Source organism: Neocloeon triangulifer, unplaced genomic scaffold, assembly GCF_031216515.1.
Source record: "Neocloeon triangulifer isolate White Clay Creek 2 clone unplaced genomic scaffold, ASM3121651v1 ptg000012l, whole genome shotgun sequence".
NCBI classification, from domain to species: domain Eukaryota; kingdom Metazoa; phylum Arthropoda; class Insecta; order Ephemeroptera; family Baetidae; genus Neocloeon; species Neocloeon triangulifer.
Window position 1 is genome coordinate 18,871,464 of NW_026775554.1, and position 18,912 is coordinate 18,890,375.

The following is an 18,912-nucleotide window of genomic DNA, read 5'->3' on the forward strand; positions in this document are numbered from 1 at the left end:
TTGCGTTATTATATGAAGGATGTATTTGTGTTCCAAGCGTTTAAAAAAAAATATAATTACAAATATTTGGCTCCGATCGCTGCAAAATGCAGCCGATCTGGTCAAGGACCAAAGCTATGCAGGCTCTATCCTGCTGCACACAACGAGCATTGACGATATAAAAGAGGCAAAAATTTGTAAATATTAATGAGATGAGGTATAAAAATGCCCACAGTTCACAGCGCACATAAATGAATATTTATTTTGAGATATTTTAGCAATGACTACGACAAACTAAATTACTAAACATGACGATTTTACCATTAAACACTGCCTCCTCTTCCTCTCCGCTCACCATGGCCCAAGGCCAGAACCAATCTTCGCATATTATTCAGATCAGATCTCTTTGTCAGTCATTCCTCCTACTCCTCTTCCTTCACTGCGCACGAACACTGACGAACACGCACCCTCAATTTCGTGATTATGCGCATTGCTAATCTGAACGACCTGTTCGCTGTTCATGGTTTCATGTGTGTGCCTGTGTGGTGCCGTCTTACCATACCACTCTTACCTTGCCCTGCCTGCCTGCCTATCCCCCCCCCCACCCTATAGGCGAGAAAAGTAAGACTGACTTTTTCTTCTAAAACTTGAGAGGCATTTTTGGCATTTTTCACACTTTGCACCATACACATAATACACGCGGCGATGCGGCTCTCTGGACTTCGCGCGCTACCTCAGCAATTACACCAAGGTAAATTAAAATTATTTAAAAAATTTAAAACTAGTAATTAAATTGGTTCTCTATTTTATTACTTATAATTTATTCCCGATATTTCTTATATTTTAGTTTGAACAAATAATACTTAAAGAGGGTGATTTAATTAAAAGGGATGCTTTTAGCTAGCTAAGCGATCAACATGCCATGACCTTGTAATGTTATTCTTATGATCAAGGCCAAAAATGTTGCAGAGAGGGGAGCAGAACAGAGTGGAATTTGATTGGTCGGCGAAGAAATATTTGAGCTGTTCTAACCCAATAGAAGAGAAATGTAATTTAAAGTTAGTGGCGGCAAGTCTTGGATTCCTTTGCTTGAAGCATGAGTCCGACCAAGAGTCACTTGACTGGCATCTCTGTATAGTCGCAAAAGCTTTCATCATAATTAGATTTATATAGGCAGCAGCGAAAACAGCTACTTTGTGGTTTCCATTGATTTCATACAAAATAATAAGGAACGCTAATCAGGCGGTAAAAGAATTGTTTTGTTCAAAACTGAATACAGCCGTTTGCCGCGTCTCTGGTCATAATTATATTATTGTCGTTTAAATTCAAAGGTTAAAATATTTGATCAGTACTTTAGTTTCTCTCTTCGCTGTATTAAAAATAAGTCTTATTATAAAATGAGTATACAAGCAGACGGTGGACTGATACCAGCGCGATTTCTTACACTCTTAGCTCATTTAGTTGTTTTGACAATCTTGATTTGGAGTAGGGTACGTAAGCATTATATTATTATTAAAATCCAAATTTCTGGAATAAATTATTATTTTTTTTTTAAAGGAAGAAAATGTGCATGCTTGTATGCCACTTGAATATTCTATGGAAGATTTCCAAGTCAAAGATACTAGGTAAAGTATAAAAAATAATAATGCATAATGCATCTAATATATTTCGCAACTTTGCACACTGACAGGCTTTTAATTGGATTATGCACAGCAGTGGCCCTCATTTTTGTGGAACTAATTGGATTTCTTTCTGGACTCTCCATGTTCATAACTTCAGTGTCAGCAATTTGTATCCTTCTCAAACATTTCTCCAATTTAAAATCATAATCATAAAAAATTTTCTTTAACATATTCCCTCAGCGTCATTTTGCCACGGACTTGGCTCAATACTCCTGTCTCTTGCAGTTGTAGACAGTTGGGATTGCAACATGTTTTGGTGGGTCTTTGCAGTAACAAGTATAATGCCTGCGCTAGTCGAACTAGCTGCTACTTGCATGCTGGTGTTATTACATAAATCGTAAATAATAAGGTTGTTTAAGAAAATTAAATAAAATTAATTTCATACAAGATATATAATTCAATTTATATTAATCAATTACAATCTTATCACAAACCTTCAACTTTCTAAATAGCAATAAAGTCTCAATCCACGCAAATTTGACGAACCAGTCATCAGCAAATCTACATTTTTACAATATTTTATCTTTTCTTTGAAAATAAATCACAATTACATAAATATTATAACCAACAGTTGTGCTTTGGAATATAGGTGGACCTAATAGCCAAGAAATAGAGGAACGATTTTGAAAATTAAATAGTTTATAGGTTCAAGCTTTCTAGAAAAAATAGATAAATTTCAGTTGAAAAATGCACCTAGTTGAGGAATCGGATCGACATCTTCTGCTCTACATCAGTGCGCTCCAAGGCGTTGCAGAATTCAGCAAAAGAAATCATCTGATCACCGTCTTGATCAGCTTCAAAAATGGTTCGTTCTGCAATACTTGTCAGTTGCTCTTCACTGGAATAAATATTTATTTTTAATCGATCTATCTTTTCCGTATGTAAGAATATTTATTGGGTTTTAAATGACCAAATTCATGTTATATAAATTAAACAAAAATTGTGGTTTCCATTTTTACCTAATATTTGACCCCACCATCATTTGCAAAATTGCAAGGAGCTCATCTCTGGAGATTTTTCCATCACCGTCAAGGTCATACATTTTGAAGGCAACTAAAAGCGATTATATGTATAAATATTTAGGTTAATTAGTTTTTAAGTGCTTAGATATTTACACTTACACTTCAATTTCTGTTCCCGGGAGTTCAACTTTGTGTCTTTGTTTTTCTTGATTGGTCTGAAGTGAGCCAAAACCTGCATAAATTGCAGAAAGTTGATGGAGTCGCCGGTGCCTTCCTGGAAGAAAGCGTGAACGATCCTGTCACCAAGCGGATTGATGGCCAGTTCTGGGATTCGCAAAAGGTCTTCCCTGCTCAGTGTGCCACAGTTGCCTCGGTCCAGGCTGGTGAATCTGCTGTACAATCGCTCAATTTGATTCGGCGTGACTGTAAAATAAAACAATCAATCAATATTGAATTTTTTCGGGGAAACATGCATAAAATATAAAATGAAAAGGGGTCAACCTTGGGCCTTGGCCCTCTCACTTTGCTTTTTTCGCATTATGTACTCACATCCAGTTTTCTCCTGAATTTGGGCAATTTCATCTTCTCTTAGAAGCAGTGACGACGTGTTGCCCATTTTGATACGAAAAATTGATTTTAAAGAACTAAAAAATCTTTTATCAAAAGGCTTTCTACTGTTGATTCCGCGTATTATCTGTCACTTTTTTCTCAATCAAAACTTGATCAAAACTGCCACTCCCACCTCCCCTTGTTCCCCTACTTCCTGCGCCCCTTCGCGTGGTAATTTTTGAAAAAGAGGGCGGGTCCTGTGAGTTCTGTCCCTGTCACCCTGTCCATTATCATACATATTTGTTGACGTTTTACATTTTACCGGATTTTATACTAGTGGCAAAAATAAATCGCACTTAATTAATACCAACGTTTCTTCTGGTAATTTTTGTTTGGTTTCTTTGCAAAAAGCAGAATTTGAAATAAATCTGTTTTTCAAATTGTGAAGTAAATTATGGTCGTACAGTGTACGCAGTCCAATTTAATTTTAAAAATCTCTAGATAATAACAAACTGAAAGATTTACTTATTTTATTATTTACTTAAAAAAGAAAATTCTCAGACGTGAATATATAATTAATGCTGTTTGTTTTTATGTTTTTATTCCCAGGCTGGAGTTTACAAAGTCATTTTGAAATTTCAGGGGTATTTTGTACGAGCAATGGGATCACGGAGCTGAGAGGATCTGCAAGCGCTGTCACCGTTGTTAAAGAAAAATGAACCTTTTAGACTTCAAGGAACCACTTGCCACCATTGCTGCATTTTGTACGATACTTCAGTTCCTCGCAGGAGTGTAAGTGCTGAATTGCAGGTATAATTTAACTTTGTCATTAATTTTTAACAAAACGTTTTTAGGCTGGTTTGCAAAAAGTTTTACAAGACTGGCACTGTTGGTGATACTTCGGCTTTCCCTTTCATAGCAGGATTTCTTTCGTATGGAAGCCTATTTTGTTGTAAAGAATCATTATTTCTAAGATAAAAAACTATTTTAGATGCAGTTTGTGGCTTAGATATGGTCATCTCCTGAATGACAACTCTGTGATTATCACAAATATTGTTGGAGCGTTCCTCCAATTTTCCTATGTGATCTGCTATACCATTTACACTACCAGAAAGGTATGAAACTGTTAATTTTTTTTTTTTACTATTAATTTCTATACATTTTCAGATCTCAGTTTTGAGACAGTTCTTAGCCGTTTGCTTTGCACTTTTACTTATCATCACTTACATGCAGTACATGCCTGACAATACTACTGCCAAAGCACATTTGGGATTCATTTGCTGTTGTGTGACCATAGTGTTTTTTGCCGCACCTTTTGCCACATTGGTTTGTTAATTAAATAATTAAACTTTGCAATGTTTTTAATCATTTCAAACAAATCATTTCTCTCAGGCTCATGTAATCAAGGTCAAAAGTACCGAAAGTCTTCCCTTTTCGATGATCGTTGCCAATACGATTGTCTCGGCAGAGTGGATGACGTATGGATTTATAATTGACGATGCTTATGTTGAGGTCCGTTGAATTTTAAAATTTAATTTTCAGAAATTAATATTTTACTCTCTCTTTTCAGATCACAAATTCTCTTGGTTGTATTATATCAGGTATCCAGTTGTCTCTATTTTTAAAATACCCATCAACCCCATCAAAAGGTGGGAAAAATATTGGTATGATATAGCCTGTAAAGTAATTTTTGAATGTTGATTCTGTTTTCTTGAAAAAAAAAGCATTGATATGAAATAAACAATCAAGCATACATTCTTGAAGAAAATGATATATATATATTGTAAAAATTACTTACTTCATTATTTTGATTGATCTCTCCTTGCTCCTTACAAATAAAATTAAAAAGAATCATTTTTTAAACTAAAAATGTTAAAGAAATATATTAATATTATTAAAAAAAAAACATCTTCAATTGTTATCTTTTAGCATTTTATATATGTAATTATGTTGAAAGAAGAGTAATGAAAATTACCATTAATTTTACACATATTGGGTAAAAAAAAGTTTAAAAACTTTGCTCTTGATTAAATGTTTTAAGCATTTTCCATTTTTTCGCACTCATGAGCCTCGACTCACTCGAATGTGTCTTTCCGTTAGTTATGTCTTTCAATGTCTTTTAGTATTAACACTTTAAAACATGACATTATTTGTGCGTTGATGCGTGACTTCTTGGATGCGTGTACTGAACGCTGCTGCTCAAATTATTATTTTGAGACTCCTTGACGCAAGACTTTTAAAAATGGATCAGCCAATGAGCGTAAAGTGCAGAGGGCGCTGAAAAAGCTGCCACTTGCCACTCCCACTAACGTTTGTTTACGGAGTATACGGAGACAAAAGAGCAAGAGGACCACTAAAATTAAAAAAATTATCGCTTCAAAACTCGTAGGTTATTTGAAAAATTACGGGACTGAGATTCCTGCGCCCATGGCACCTTGCAGAAAGTTTGTCCTTTGACTAAAAAATCTTTTAAAGTCCTGGCGTTTCTGCAAGTTCAACAAGTCAGCAAAATGCCTCTTGGGCAACCAAACGTTGACAAGATTGCTAAGGCTTGCAGTAGTATCAATTTGACTAAAGGTATAACCCTTTTATTATTTAATTTAATTAACTACACAAATTATTAAATGATGTAAAATTATTATTCCAAATCGTTCCTCATACTTGAGCATTATTATTTCCTTTGATTAATAAAGAATTATGTATGTTCATCATTCTTCTTTTATTTTCAACAGCCGCAAAATACCATATGAAACCACTTAATGGTCTGGATATTCTTGTATGTGGAAACTGTTTGGAAGTTTTCCATCTTTTAGTTGATATCCAAAAGCACAAGCAACGAGGAAACTGTGTTCCGCCTGAGACGGATCCATCAAAATTTGTAAGAATATTACATACTTGAGCAGCTTTATTATTTGTAACTTTACTCTGAACGTGGTTATTTTATTACAGAATCCCACAGCCGATGTCTGGGCTTTCATGCTGTGGAAAAATTCACCTGAGTGCAAAAAGATGAAATTTAGGAATGGTATTTAATATTGTTCCACTCAAAAGAGGATGAGATATATGATATGTTACTAATAAAAGAATTTTCTAGCTGGAGAAAATTCTGTTTTGTGGAAAAAATGGCAAGAACTTCCAGGAAGTATTAAAGAAGCTTGGAAAATTGCAGGGAACATTCTCTTTGACATGAACTGGATCCACAAGTCTAAAGATGAGGCACGAATTCCATGAGAAAGAAATATTACATGCAATTTTATTTGATACTTTCATCATTATCAGGGACCATCAGCAGATCATTTTGAGGAACTCTTTACCCAGCAGTTAGGTAGCGCAGCTGAAACTGATCCACTTGCAAATGTATCCACCGAAAATCCATTACTTGCCGTAGAAAGGATTCAGACTTCAAGGCGTGGGCGCAAAAAGCAGTTAGAGGTGAAATATTTTTATCTTAACAAGGCCAATATTGGAAAATTAACCGCACATGCCTAGAGTATTAACTCTCCACCAGAGAGCATCAGTCGGACACCTCAAAAAGTCGTGAACAAGAAAATTGACAAAAAAAGCAAATCGCTTGTATATCTTGTCAACTGGGTAGGATTACCAGAGTAAGCTATAATTTTTAAGGAAGTAGTTAGCCTAATTTTTTTTAAAAAATTTAGAGCACAGTCGTCTTGGGAGTCTGAAGAAAGTCTAGAAGGCTACAAACATTTGATCCAGCAATTTGAGGAGAATTTGGCATCCCCGTCTAGGTTGATTATAAATTGCAATTTTATTCATTCAGTAACTTACTAAATTAATCTTTTTGACAGGCCTTGCCGTTCAAGCAAACAGAAGGCACTGAACAAAGTAAAGGAATGGACTTTAAAGAAAACTGGTATTATATAAGAAAAGAAACATAATTTGTTATTGAATGCTTGTAATTTTGTCCTTTAGATGCTCAGATTGACGAAGAATTTCTGAAAGCTGAATTGGGAGAGGAAGATGAGGAAGACAGTGGCGATGCGTCTGATGATGAATTTAGGCCTGATGATGTCGGTGGCTCTCCTGAAGGGGGATCAACAAGTTCATCCTCAGAGGAGATAGGAGATGAATCGGACTCGCTAGAGGAGAAACCCCGTGTCTTTGGGAAAAAGAGGAAATCCTCCATGAAGCCCAGTTTTCTGAAAAAGCAAAGAAAGGTTTTACAGCAAGGGACTCCTTCTGATGACAGAATTCTCCATGTCAGCAACTGTTATCGCTCCATTCGAGTGAATGCTAATGCCCTCACCAAAGTAAAGCCCGGAATCCACGAAATCAAAGAAAGCTCATCCCTTCTGTTACTGGCCCCAATGCTATGCAAGAACAAGCCAAAAGAAGAGCAGCCAGGCCTTGTCATCATTACTAACAATATTTTGAGGAACAGGCCGGGAATCCGGAAGAGGCAAGGTCTCAAGCTGTTCGAGGATGCTCCACAAAAACATTTCTGCCAAGAGCTGCCCGAAAAAACAGAAATCAAGTTGAAACCAAAACCTGTGACAAGCGTCATCAAAATATTGAGTGCAAAAACATCCCCTGCTCCAATTTCCAAGGTTTTTGTTCCTGCTAAAATTAATGTGGGGAAAACACCAAATAAGATTCACTCCACAATACTGCCTCATGTATCTGCTGAATCTCCTGTGTTGACCAAAAGTCCACTTCCTAAACTGTTGCAAAAAAAAATTGCACCGACTCCGACAGCTCAGCCTTCTCAACAGCCTTCTCAAACCCCAAAAGTTGTCAGGAAAGCTGTACAGAAAAGACCAAGGGTCCTCATTGCATCAGAGCTACCTAAAGGCAGCAAAACTCCAACAGATGTAAAAAAATTGCCAAAAAAGCAGCCCATATCTTCTGCTGAATTAGCTCAACATAAATCGGATCAGTCTAGTGGACCCCAGCACGTGGAGATTCCTAAAGGTGTCGACCCAGGTGCATTAGAGGTGCCTGCGGGAATGCAGTTGATGGTTTCAGACAATGGCGAGTACTATCTTCTGCCTCAGCAACCCGAAGGGAGCACTGTAGCTTTGGCACACGACCCCGAATCCGGTGCTGTGCAAGTCGTTGCCATTCCTGAGCAAGCAACCAGCGTCAACATTCAAGCAAGTCATGAGAACACAGCAATAGCTCCACAAGGTAAATTTTCTAAAAAAGCATAGTTTCTTTAAATAAGAGATAAATTTCAGGAACTGTTGAAGTCCCAATAAATTCTACAGAGCAAGGAAAATTTCTGATTGTTATGACCAAAGAAGGAGAATTTGTTTTGGTTCAGACTGACCAGAACACAGCAGAAGATAGTGGCAATAGTGACAAACTGGTGTGTCTTTAGTGATGCAAAAGCGAGACAAGTTATGTGAAAATGTGCAGTTTCAAAGTTTTATTTTAATGATTATGACAGTGTGTTTTAAAATTAAAATTTATAAGTCACATATATGAGAAACGTGGGTTTACAATCAAGGGGCCTAGTCAGATTTTGAAATTACATAGTGGTTGCACCCTCTAGTTGAAAAGCTCAGATGCTTCTCGTGAGCCAACTCCTGCAGTGTTACATATTCTTTTTCACTTAACACAATTGGCAATTCCAACTGCTTCTGGTTTTTGTTGGAAATAAATCTCTCAATCCTCTTTCTCATCTGCACTTTAAATTGCTCATGGTCATTCTGCAAAAAATTTCATCAGCTAATATTAGAGCATAACAACCAAAACTTACTTCTTTGAGAGAGTGTCCATCAGCTGAAATATCTTTATTTCCTGCTCTCTGATTTGGTGAGGCAGTTTGAAACATGTTCTGAGCCATCTCTTTCTCTTTAGTGGCAGATCTGATTTTCTTGTCATGAACCTATTGCAAGTGTAAATTTTTATTAAATATGCACTATGATATTTTTGGATATAATCACTTTTGCAAGTTCCAAATTGATTGTCTCGTCATAAGGGTTTATGTCCTTGGCTCTCAGAAGCTTTCTCTGAGCCCCATCATAGTCTCCAAGGGAAGCAAGTGCCTTCCCGTAACTACAAAGAATAAGGTTATTGGAAAAAATTAAATTTTGCTATGGACTATTAGTTAACTGGAAATTGGCCTTGCAATTTTTGGGATCTATTTTCAGTGCTTCTTGACACATAACACAAGCTTTCTCAGGCTCGTTCACAGGTGGGCTATTGTGGCAAACAGCCAAGTTCACAAAAATCTTCAGCAGATTTTTCATCTGCTCCTTTGACTCGTCCTCATTCTTAATTTTCTCACATTTCTCAAGGCGTCGTAGAGCACTCCTGAAGCTGAAGTAATGAAAATTTGACAAAATAATTATGGGATAATATATATAACAAAACCTTATAATAGCTGATCTGTACGACTGGTTTTTGAAATACTCGACTCCTTCAGCATGTTCCTTCAGCACCACCTTAAGAACAGTAGGGAAGTCTGCATTTGCGTTGTTCCGAGTCTGCATCAAGTCGGCAACTTTCCCTTCCATGATGTCATCGACAGTGATTTCATACATCAAATATGCATCTAATGAAATTTAAAATGTCTCTTTAACACAGTTTATAACTATTTTATATGTTGGTGTTATACTTCCTGGGATTCTAGGTGGGCAGCCATTGGCACCAAAGGCCAAGTCAGGATGCAACAAGAACTGGGCCTTCTCGTTCTTCTCCATGGTCATGATGGCCTCTTCCAAACCCTGAAAAAGCGTTCCCTCGCCCATGCGACTTTTCATAGGTGTTTGTCTCAGTTTGCTTGAGTCAAATGGTTCATCACTCTTGTCTAGATAAGCATCAATACTGAATTTCACTAAGGCATCATCAACCACCTTCTCTCCATTGCCCTCATTCATAACCTATATAATATATAGGATGAAAATTTATAAATAATATACAATTTCTATTAAACATGACCTACCCTTTTCATAAGTTTCTTATCATCACGGACAGGAAACATTTTTGTCACAAGTTCATCAAAAGAAGGGATGAATTCTCTTTTTTCCTCTTTGTTCTTAATCTCTCCAAGAATTATCTCAGATTGAGAAACCTTAGTGTTTGTCAAATGTTCCTCAGAGTCAACTTTCCTTGTGTTATCTTCCTCCTCCTCATCAAGTGAAGCATTGCCTTCGTCAGATTCTTCACCAATGAAGTCTGTGACTTTTGTCTTGAAAACAACTCCATTTGATCCAGTGGCTTCACGCTCGAGATTGCTTAAAATATTTTAGAAGTATTATTATCTTAAATTTTATTTCTAATATTTTGAATAATAAATTATTTTAAATTTTAAAACAAAATCTCAGAAAGCACATAAATACCTAAGTTTAAAGCCATTTTCAGCCAAATTGGAGTGGAAGAAATCATGCAGTTCCTGTGGGTCGACTTGCGAATTCAGGTCTTCAAATGAGTCAAAGGAAATGAGATTTCCTTGATGAGCATCTGTTTTAGCATTTTTACTACTTATCAAATCCATTTTGCCTGAAAAATAATAAAACATTATTTTGTCGTGTATATGAATAACAATAATAAAATATCTAAAAATTCTGACAAAATAGTGGAGCTATGACTTAACATTTGGACTGGAATAGTTCGATTAAAATGTTGGCCTTTCCTTCATTTTATACTCGTTTAATGAGAGTAATAGGAAAATAAAAATAGCATTTTGCGAGGAACTCGAACACAATCCATATTAACAATTAACTTAACAGCTGTATGAAATTTTTCTACAAAATTAAATTTTAGAGTTACAACATTTGATTATTATTTTAAAATACCTTCAGGCGACAGACCAAAAAAAATACATTTTTTTCAGTTAATTACATTTCTAAATTTTGAATAAACTCTAAAAACTCAATTTGCAAAAATTAAAAAAAGCAGGTTTTGTTTTATCTTTTGAATGTATAAAAAGAACAAAAAGTGAAATTTTGACGCCTCTTGTAGTAAGCGGTAAAAAGTCTATTACGATTATGCTGTTTCAGCATTTTCATTACATAAAATAATAAATTTCGTAATTATTCGACTTTCTCAGAAATACGTGGTTGTTTGATGCGAGTATTATTATACTTAGACAAGCTTATTAATCTAATTCAATTAAAATAAGTAAGAGTCGCGTAACGTTGCGCTACAGAGGATTTTTTGACGATTTAGAAAATTTTAGATGCTGGAGAAAATTACAGAAACAGAGAAACATACACCCAACGGTCATAATGAAAAACCGAAATCATAATTACATATTCATATTCACGGAGGCGAGAAGAAAATTTAGCACGTATTACATACTAATTACACGTAATTTTCTTGAGTTTATGGAGAATAATTTGGACTGCTAGGAGATGCGACAAAAAGGGAAATGTCGCGAGATAGAAATGAAATTTTTCCGTGCCGCGGCTCCTTTTGATTGGCGATATGGCGAAAGTGGGCAATTCAACTATGTATAATACTGTGTTTTCCGTCGATTTTTACTGTTCCTGTCCTGAAATGAATTGTATAAAGTACGGGGTACATCTTCGCATACCAATTTCTGAAAGTAAAAACATGAATCTGAACGACACCAAGAACAAAGATGAAATTGAATTTCATATCTTCGTTCTTGGTGGTTTCATGTTTCGTATGAACATATAAATTCGTACCGCACCTCTAGTGTCCGCAACACACCGATGGGCACGATCCTCTCTTCCAGATTCCCTGCTGTCCTCTTGGTGATCTTGGTCCCTTGAGGTCCCTCCTTGCGCTTTATATGGCTGCTGATGCTGTGCTGAACTGCGTTCAAGCGTAAGGAGAGCAAAAGAGTAAAATATTTTACTCTCCCCTTATTCAAGCAGAGATCTCTGCTCAGCTTACTTTAGTGAGTTTAAGTTTAGTCATTTTAATGCTTGCTTTGCAGTCTTTGCACTCTTTTCAGTCTGCGTCAGTGCGAGTGCGTCTGCACGCGGCCCGCGCCTGTCAGCAAAAGTTGCGATTGGAGTTGTTGTGATTGGTTCGGAGCTCCACTTTCATGAAAGGGTGGGGTTGAAATTGAAATGAAGCAAAAAAATTGCAGGAGACGCTGGAAATCATGTTACAGCGCAGCGCAGCCAGCGCAGCAAAGAGCGAAAACTGGCGGGACACAGCTGTGATTGTGAGAAGAGAGTGAGCCGTGAAGAGTTGACGTTTTTAATATTAAATTAAAGCCGGCGGCCACAATTTAATTCATTAAACCTCACCATCACTGCGTAACTAATTCCACGTTTTTCTCACATCATCAGTGAATATATTCTTCCACGATCAGCATGGGGGTACGTTATTACAATTATTCAAGATGTTTTTAAAAATTGGAAGCAGTTTATCAACTTCATTGATAAATTGTGAACGCAGGGCCAATTAATTTTTTTTTAATTTTTATGATTTTTTTGTACGGTCGCAATTTTGAATGTTATTTTCCTCATTCAATTAATTATCTAGAAAAGCAGCAAGAAGTGCAAAGAAAATCGTCAACAGCGAAAGGAGGAAATTGCTAAGATTGCCAAAACCCAAGGCATTTTAAACGCAGCTAAAAAACAAGTTTGTGTTGAACACATATTGCTGTAACTTAATACTTATTTTTCTATTAATTTTTCAGGATGACCCCATGGCAAATTTGCAGCCCTTCAGCAAATTCAGTAAGGATGGTCTGGACGTGACCATTTCTTTCTCTAAAGTCGACGATCTTGATGAAATCGCAAAGGAGAAGGTTTTAGATTTAATGAGAACTAACATGAAAGAAACGTAAGAAAATAAATTTAATTTTTATGTGGAAGAAAATTAATATGAACTTGTATTTCTTCATCAGTTACGAGTCATGTGATTGGGGATGGAACGAAAAGGAAAAGTACGATGAACTTTTTGATGAGGATGCTAGGTACATTTTGGCCAAAGGTGATGATGGATCGCTTGTTGCTTTTTCTCACTTCAGATTTGATTTTGACGAGGGAAGACCAGTGCTTTATTGGTAACAATTATATCGCTAGCATTTAAAATTGAGGCGCAGGAATAAAAATTGTATGTACTTTATAGTTACGAGCTGCAGCTGAGTGAGACTGCTCGACGCAAAGGCCTTGGTCGACGTATGATGCAAATTTTGGAAATGTTTGCTTGGCAAGCCAATATGGAACGAGTTGTGCTGACCATTCTGAAAAACAACCCTGGCGCCAAGTCATTCTTTTTGTCTATGAAGTATGGAAAAAATTTTATTGAAAATTTCACAAATTTACAAATTACTAATATAAATTCAAAATCAATAGGTATGAGCTGGACGAGACAAATCCTGAAGATGATGACGAAGAAACATTTTGCTACGAGATTCTAAGCAAGCAAAGGAAAATTAAAACCGTTGAATAGCACTGAAATGGGCCAGAATTAAAAATCTCCCCACAGACTCCCAAGACTCAATAGGTTTAAGGTGAATTTTGTTGTTCAAAAATGTTCTCAGAGGTGAATTAAAAATAATTCTCATAATAAAAACATCGACAACATCGTTATATTTATTTTCTCACAAACCGAACATCTCAAGATTTTTTTTGCATTTATTAAAACATTTTTTAGTAACAAAAAATTTAGTCAAATTATAACAGGATTGTTCCAATTATCATTAAATACAGGGAACTTGGCTTTATTATTTCTTTATTTAACAAAAATAAATTAATATAGAAAGTTAATTAATATAAAAATAACATTTCAATCAGCCAAACATTTTGAACAAAAGCCTATAACACCACCAAAACATCAAAGTCAATGTTAATGGCAAGAAGTATAAAATTGATACTTTACTTCTTTGGTTAATGGTAAATAACGCTCCTTTGCGATCTTGGACTACACAACGCCATCTATCAGATGATATTTAAATCATAAACCTAAACAAACTGCTGCTTGTCCCTTCTCTTTTCTATTACATTTCATGTGTTTTGTTTTGGCAAATGAGTTTTTCAGCAAATTGTGTTGTAGATTGAAAGTTGCAGTTTTCAAGAACTTCATTAATCGGTTAAAATTACTATAACATTTTGTGTGTGTACAATTTGCACTCTAAAGAAAAACGCTGAATTAAAATGTACATAATTATATATTTTTTCCTTATTTTATTATGTAGTTAGTTAATTTTTATTTTTATAGCTATGTATTAATAAAAAATATTCTATGCTTTCAAATTTTAAAGACGTCAACGCACATAACATGACTGCTACTGGAGATCAGCAAAACGACTGGGAGTGTTGGACAGAGAATTTGCGCGTGACCAAAAATTTCCTTGTAAAGGGACCATGGGCCGACTGTCCGATGCCTCAAGGTGCCGAGTGCCAACTGGAAATCTCTGATGTGCAAGGATTTTTCAGCGAAGGTCGACTGACAATAATAACGGGCGAGGCAGACTGCCAGGAGCACAGAGTTTTGGACAGGGTTTTGATAACTATGGTGCCGGGTGAGAAAAGTGAAGTGAAAATTTTCAAAGACGGAGTGGAGCAAGGAAAAGCGACAATTGAGCTTTTAGATATGAAAAATGCAGAGCCCATTTATGCTTGGCAAGAGGAACAAATTCAAGAGGTTTGCTATTTTTTTGAACCATGGAAATTTAAATTTAAAATTTTTGTGTTGCAGGTCGTAAGAAAATTAAAAGACAATGCAGTAACGCTGTTCAAGGTAAAAAGAACTGAAGACGCATTCCACATTTTTTCCAAAGCGCATTCTCTGTTGGTCATTGGAGAGGTGAAAGACAGCACCGACTTAAAAGCTACCCTGTGCTCAAACATGGCAGCTTGCCAGCTTCAGCAGAAAAATTTCTCGCATGCGAAAAACCTCTCTTTAATGGCACTCGAGCTCTCTCCAGATATGCCAAAAGCGCTCTACAGGCTGGCATGTTCCTCAGTGGAACTGAAGGTAATAGTTTATTTTATAAACCCCGCTTTCTTCTATTTATTATTTGCTCCTTGTAAAAAGTACTAATAATTTTTTTAAGGAATACAACACAGCAGAAAGCAGCCTAAAAGTCCTGCTTAAAGATGATCCAAACAACAAAGATGCTATCAAATTATTATGTAGACTTAAAGAACTGACCCAAGATTCTGACACCAATTATAAAAATATGGTGCAGAGAATGTTTTCGTTATAAAAAGGTTGTAAGGTCTGTGTCAATAGCCTAATTTTAAATAATTGTTTCAAATAAAAGAATTTTTATTTACTTTGCATAATGTTTCTTTGCCTACATACAAATTTTCAGTAAGCAACACAATATCACTATATATTGAAAGTGTCTTATAATTTTTTTTAAGTGAAGCTCAACAATTAATTCAACTTGAAAACATTAAAAAAGCTTTGATACAAAAGTTGTCTCATTTATACACATTCTTGCTAAGTTACAAACCCAATAGTTGAAAGTAACACAATAATAATAAAATAATGTCAGCTGCTCCATTTTATGTGAACATTTATTGCGGAGTAACAAACTACAAAATATGCATGATAACCATAATAAATTTCTTAAATATGAATGGAATGACGGGTGGTAGCTAAAAAACAAGTCCGAATGAGGAGAGTAATTAGCACCTTATGAAAGCGTGCGGAAAATTTATTTTTTTTCTTCAAATAATAGAAATTTGAATGGACAACAGAAAGGAGGAGAGAAATTCTTTTAAATTATTAATAATGCGCCTTACTATGTCGTATTACTAATCAGTGACATATTATTCATAAATTTATACACACATTGCAATTTTAAAGGGGGGTGTCGTAAAAAGATCCAATGCGACAAATTTTCCAATTTACTGTTTCCTGAAGAGTCCCAACAAGCGATACACTAAACGGACAGACGCCCCAAACAGGCAGCCCCGTGGAGATAACGGGGGTGGCTGGAAGGGGCTCGAGTGGAGGTGGTTGTGGTGGTAAGTTGGAGGTTGTTTGAATGTGACGGTCGGTCGGAGGCAGACACGAATAACAGTTCTATAATCACAGTCCCACTCGGCCACTTTTTGCAATACAGGAGAAGCAACAGCAGCTAATTTGGTCTGGCATCGCTTGCAGTAGCCTCCTTCCTGGAATTAAAATCATTACGAATTTATAATAATGGTCACATGGGCACTACGAATCTTGAATTATGCGACTTTTATGAAAGTTGTGTAACTGTTTAATATTGTTCTCACTTCAAGCCAGCTCAATTACATCAAAACGATTGACGTAAAAAAATTAGCTGTTTTTATATGGAAACAATAATGAAAACTGCAATTATTGTAGCTGAAAATTCTTCACAAATAAACCAAATAAGAAAGGAAATTACAAAATGTGAAGAAACGGTGACACCTCTGGCAAACAGGTTGCTAAAACGCTGGGCCTCAAGAGAGGTGCGCGCAGAGATGGGCTGCATCTTCTTATTATTATTTTTATTATAGGTTTCTCGCAAAAAGATAAGAATTCAAAGCTTTGCCATTAAATAATTTAGTTTTGAATTTTTTCTTTTAATTTTAGCAACATTATATAATTTTGGTTGCATAATAGATGGAAAAAATTTTTGTACAAACAATTTAAAAATGCTTACCCTCTTTATGGACTTCAGCAGCAGCCAGATTTGCTGCTCTCAATAGGCCTGCCCTGGTCGATTTTAACCTTGTTCGCTGTGTCTGCTGCAGAAGAGGGAGGCCCGACTCGGTTTTTGATTTCAGCAGCCATCGTCATGAAAGCCTGCTCCACGTTGGTTGCGTTCTTTGCCGATGTTTCCAAAAACGGAATGCCTAGTTGATCTGCATACTCCTTAAAGACCATAAAACATGTTTAGACAATTCATTGATGAAAGATTTTGTTAAATAAAAATAATTTAAATTTTGGAACTGAGGCTTAAATAAAATGATGGTGAATTAAATACTAGAAATGAAATTTATCAACATTGCAGTAAGAAAATTTAATTGAGTGGAAAAATTACCTTGGCTGTGGTGTAGTCGACCACTTTCTTGGTCGTCAGGTCAAATTTGTTGCCCACGAGCAGTTTGTTGACATTATCGCAAGCATAACGATCAATTTCTTCAAGCCACTGCTTGACATTGTTGAAAGACTCCTGGTCAGTGCAGTCGTAGACAACAATGATTCCATGTGCGCCACGGTAATAACTTGACGTAATGGTGCGGAAACGTTCTTGGCCGGCCGTGTCCCAGATCTGCAGTTTGATGGACTTGCCGTCCAACTCTATGGTTCTTATTTTCTGCAAAGAGATAGTGCCGTTAATTGTAGAAATGGCAGTCAATACATTAAAATACATAAAATTCAAAAACAAATTATTTTATTTTAACAAGGAAAATATAGAATAAAATCTACTTGGCCCGTTTCCGGTTGTAGCCCATTTATCACAAATTAATTATAATACTTCTTATCAATAAAGTCTGTTATCATTCGAATGCTATTTCCAGGTGAAAATTTAGATATATTTTCATAAAAAAAGTTAATATATAAAAATATTTTTTATGCATCACTTAAGACCTTTTGGACAATCCTAATCTTTCAAATATTTTTTAATGATCTATTTATAATTTCCCATAACTAATGAGTAAAACAACACTTGGATTAATCATTAAAATCAAAATTTCAAAACTTTTCAACTTACAAAGTCAACTCCAATTGTGCTTATGTAAGACTCGGTGTAGGAATCGTCCTGTTGAGGTTGAAGAATTTATTAATCACCAGGAAACCCTTTATTGACAAGATAACACTTACGGCAAACCTAAGTAGGAGACACGACTTCCCAACACCACTGTCGCCAATGAGCAGGAGTTTAAACAAATAGTCACTGAAACACAATGAAACGTATTTTCACTCCATGTCAACACAGATTGATATATAAGGAGAAAGAAAAATACACTAAACGATGGCTATGTCGCAAACATAGTGACTCACCAATAGTGGTACGCAATTAAATTGTGGTCATAGTTATGATTTTTCACGAAAGGCATAAAAAAAGGACAAATGTTAAGTCATCTCATTTTTTTTCTGGAGAGCAATTTTACGTTTCTTTTAATGCGATCTAAAGCAGGTTGGAAAAGAAACTGTAAAATTCCGCCCATTGCTTTCACTTCTCCAGCAGCCCCTCTGGCAAACGTCACCGTCAGCTGACTGGCATGTTCCGTCCTGAGACACCCCATGCTTGTCCCTCACTCCCTCCGAAGGTTCACAAGTTAGAACCTTGGAATCTCAGGAGTCAAAAGAATGGACAAGTTCATGCCAGTAGCTGACCTGGAGAATTCCATGAGTCACGCGCCCACGGCCCAGTGACCAGCCAAAAAGAGCATAATACGAATGCCCCCAGGAGCGGTCAAGGTGCCCACTGGCCTAAGTTCAGGGTCATTGTACTGAAAGGGGCCGATTGCAACTTGAGGGTGGCGTGCGAATTTTTAGTTGATGTGCGCAATTGGGACAGTGGCTTTAAATTGCTGGCACTCTCGGGTGTTATGACGGAAGAGTGCGGAAATTTGCGCACAGAAACGGACAACGGAAGGTGCTTTGGCGTGGGCATCGGCGACCTCCGATGGGCATACTTACTATTCTGGATTCATTGCTGACTAAACGAGAACTGTTTGCGGGGTGAGATTAGGTGCACGAACCGATTGGGGCGAGATTTTGTTAATTCTAAGTGAAAAATGGCTGCTTCGCTGCTGTTATCGGAGTCGCCTCAGTCAACCGTATTGACGTCACCGAGGGTGACACCACAACACTGTTGCCGTTTTGCATGAAATCTCGTGATTGTCGGGTAACGCCCACATAGTTATTTC

At 36.4% G+C, this 18,912-nt stretch overlaps 7 protein-coding genes and 1 long non-coding RNA gene across 12 annotated transcripts; 5 read left to right on the forward strand and 3 right to left on the reverse strand.

The window, feature by feature from the left end:
- Positions 1 to 600: 600 nt before the first annotated feature.
- LOC132196547 (uncharacterized) lies at positions 601 to 1,735 on the forward strand. Its single transcript, XR_009441783.1, has 4 exons — positions 601 to 730; positions 949 to 1,037; positions 1,537 to 1,604; positions 1,670 to 1,735. It is a non-coding gene; the product is annotated as an uncharacterized LOC132196547 (long non-coding RNA).
- A 310-nt stretch (positions 1,736 to 2,045) lies between these two features.
- Positions 2,046 to 3,357, reverse strand: LOC132196546 (calcineurin B homologous protein 1). Its single transcript, XM_059619285.1, has 4 exons — positions 3,173 to 3,357; positions 2,783 to 3,046; positions 2,621 to 2,714; positions 2,046 to 2,499 (listed from the first exon to the last, which is right to left on the reverse strand). Exons 1-4 carry the CDS (start codon positions 3,237 to 3,239, stop codon positions 2,355 to 2,357), a joined length of 570 nt encoding a protein of 189 aa, XP_059475268.1. The 5' UTR covers positions 3,240 to 3,357; the 3' UTR covers positions 2,046 to 2,354.
- Positions 3,358 to 3,402: 45 nt separating this feature from the next.
- On the forward strand, positions 3,403 to 4,947 carry LOC132196545 (sugar transporter SWEET1). Its single transcript, XM_059619281.1, has 7 exons — positions 3,403 to 3,553; positions 3,815 to 3,964; positions 4,027 to 4,104; positions 4,164 to 4,287; positions 4,340 to 4,498; positions 4,565 to 4,684; positions 4,743 to 4,947. Exons 2-7 carry the CDS (start codon positions 3,888 to 3,890, stop codon positions 4,845 to 4,847), a joined length of 663 nt encoding a protein of 220 aa, XP_059475264.1. The 5' UTR covers positions 3,403 to 3,553; positions 3,815 to 3,887; the 3' UTR covers positions 4,848 to 4,947.
- A 524-nt stretch (positions 4,948 to 5,471) lies between these two features.
- LOC132196976 (uncharacterized) lies at positions 5,472 to 9,010 on the forward strand. The gene is made up of 10 exons (XM_059619960.1): positions 5,472 to 5,749; positions 5,905 to 6,050; positions 6,122 to 6,197; positions 6,267 to 6,388; positions 6,452 to 6,604; positions 6,662 to 6,777; positions 6,832 to 6,921; positions 6,982 to 7,046; positions 7,106 to 8,320; positions 8,371 to 9,010. The coding sequence occupies exons 1-10, from the start codon at positions 5,683 to 5,685 to the stop codon at positions 8,511 to 8,513; spliced, it is 2,193 nt and encodes a 730-aa protein (XP_059475943.1). The 5' UTR covers positions 5,472 to 5,682; the 3' UTR covers positions 8,514 to 9,010.
- Positions 8,534 to 12,113, reverse strand: LOC132196978 (inactive peptidyl-prolyl cis-trans isomerase FKBP6). 3 transcript variants are annotated; one of them, XM_059619965.1, is made up of 10 exons: positions 11,796 to 12,113; positions 11,441 to 11,633; positions 10,480 to 10,639; positions 10,083 to 10,374; positions 9,756 to 10,020; positions 9,512 to 9,692; positions 9,251 to 9,457; positions 9,082 to 9,193; positions 8,895 to 9,023; positions 8,534 to 8,844 (listed from the first exon to the last, which is right to left on the reverse strand). In XM_059619965.1, exons 3-10 carry the CDS (start codon positions 10,632 to 10,634, stop codon positions 8,647 to 8,649), a joined length of 1,539 nt encoding a protein of 512 aa, XP_059475948.1. In that variant the 5' UTR covers positions 10,635 to 10,639; positions 11,441 to 11,633; positions 11,796 to 12,113; the 3' UTR covers positions 8,534 to 8,646. The 3 variants fall into 3 exon arrangements, with proteins under 3 accessions (XP_059475948.1, XP_059475947.1, XP_059475946.1); XM_059619964.1 differs by lacking the exon at positions 11,441 to 11,633 and having other exon boundaries at positions 11,791 to 12,113; XM_059619963.1 differs by lacking the exon at positions 11,441 to 11,633 and having other exon boundaries at positions 11,796 to 12,112.
- A 124-nt stretch (positions 12,114 to 12,237) lies between these two features.
- On the forward strand, positions 12,238 to 13,638 carry LOC132196984 (N-alpha-acetyltransferase 40). Its single transcript, XM_059619978.1, has 6 exons — positions 12,238 to 12,435; positions 12,602 to 12,700; positions 12,759 to 12,904; positions 12,969 to 13,127; positions 13,193 to 13,351; positions 13,420 to 13,638. The coding sequence occupies exons 1-6, from the start codon at positions 12,430 to 12,432 to the stop codon at positions 13,514 to 13,516; spliced, it is 666 nt and encodes a 221-aa protein (XP_059475961.1). The 5' UTR covers positions 12,238 to 12,429; the 3' UTR covers positions 13,517 to 13,638.
- A 371-nt stretch (positions 13,639 to 14,009) lies between these two features.
- On the forward strand, positions 14,010 to 15,442 carry LOC132196982 (uncharacterized). 3 transcript variants are annotated; one of them, XM_059619976.1, is made up of 4 exons: positions 14,010 to 14,155; positions 14,328 to 14,710; positions 14,765 to 15,043; positions 15,123 to 15,440. In XM_059619976.1, exons 2-4 carry the CDS (start codon positions 14,345 to 14,347, stop codon positions 15,273 to 15,275), a joined length of 798 nt encoding a protein of 265 aa, XP_059475959.1. In that variant the 5' UTR covers positions 14,010 to 14,155; positions 14,328 to 14,344; the 3' UTR covers positions 15,276 to 15,440. The 3 variants fall into 3 exon arrangements, with proteins under 3 accessions (XP_059475959.1, XP_059475958.1, XP_059475960.1); XM_059619975.1 differs by having other exon boundaries at positions 14,047 to 14,222; positions 15,123 to 15,441; XM_059619977.1 differs by having other exon boundaries at positions 14,049 to 14,177; positions 15,123 to 15,442.
- Positions 15,443 to 15,565: 123 nt separating this feature from the next.
- Positions 15,566 to 18,840, reverse strand: LOC132196985 (ras-related protein Rab-1A). The gene is made up of 6 exons (XM_059619979.1): positions 18,683 to 18,840; positions 17,861 to 17,933; positions 17,751 to 17,798; positions 17,076 to 17,351; positions 16,695 to 16,906; positions 15,566 to 16,194 (listed from the first exon to the last, which is right to left on the reverse strand). The coding sequence occupies exons 1-5, from the start codon at positions 18,694 to 18,696 to the stop codon at positions 16,709 to 16,711; spliced, it is 609 nt and encodes a 202-aa protein (XP_059475962.1). The 5' UTR covers positions 18,697 to 18,840; the 3' UTR covers positions 15,566 to 16,194; positions 16,695 to 16,708.
- Between the last annotated feature and the right edge of the window lie 72 nt (positions 18,841 to 18,912).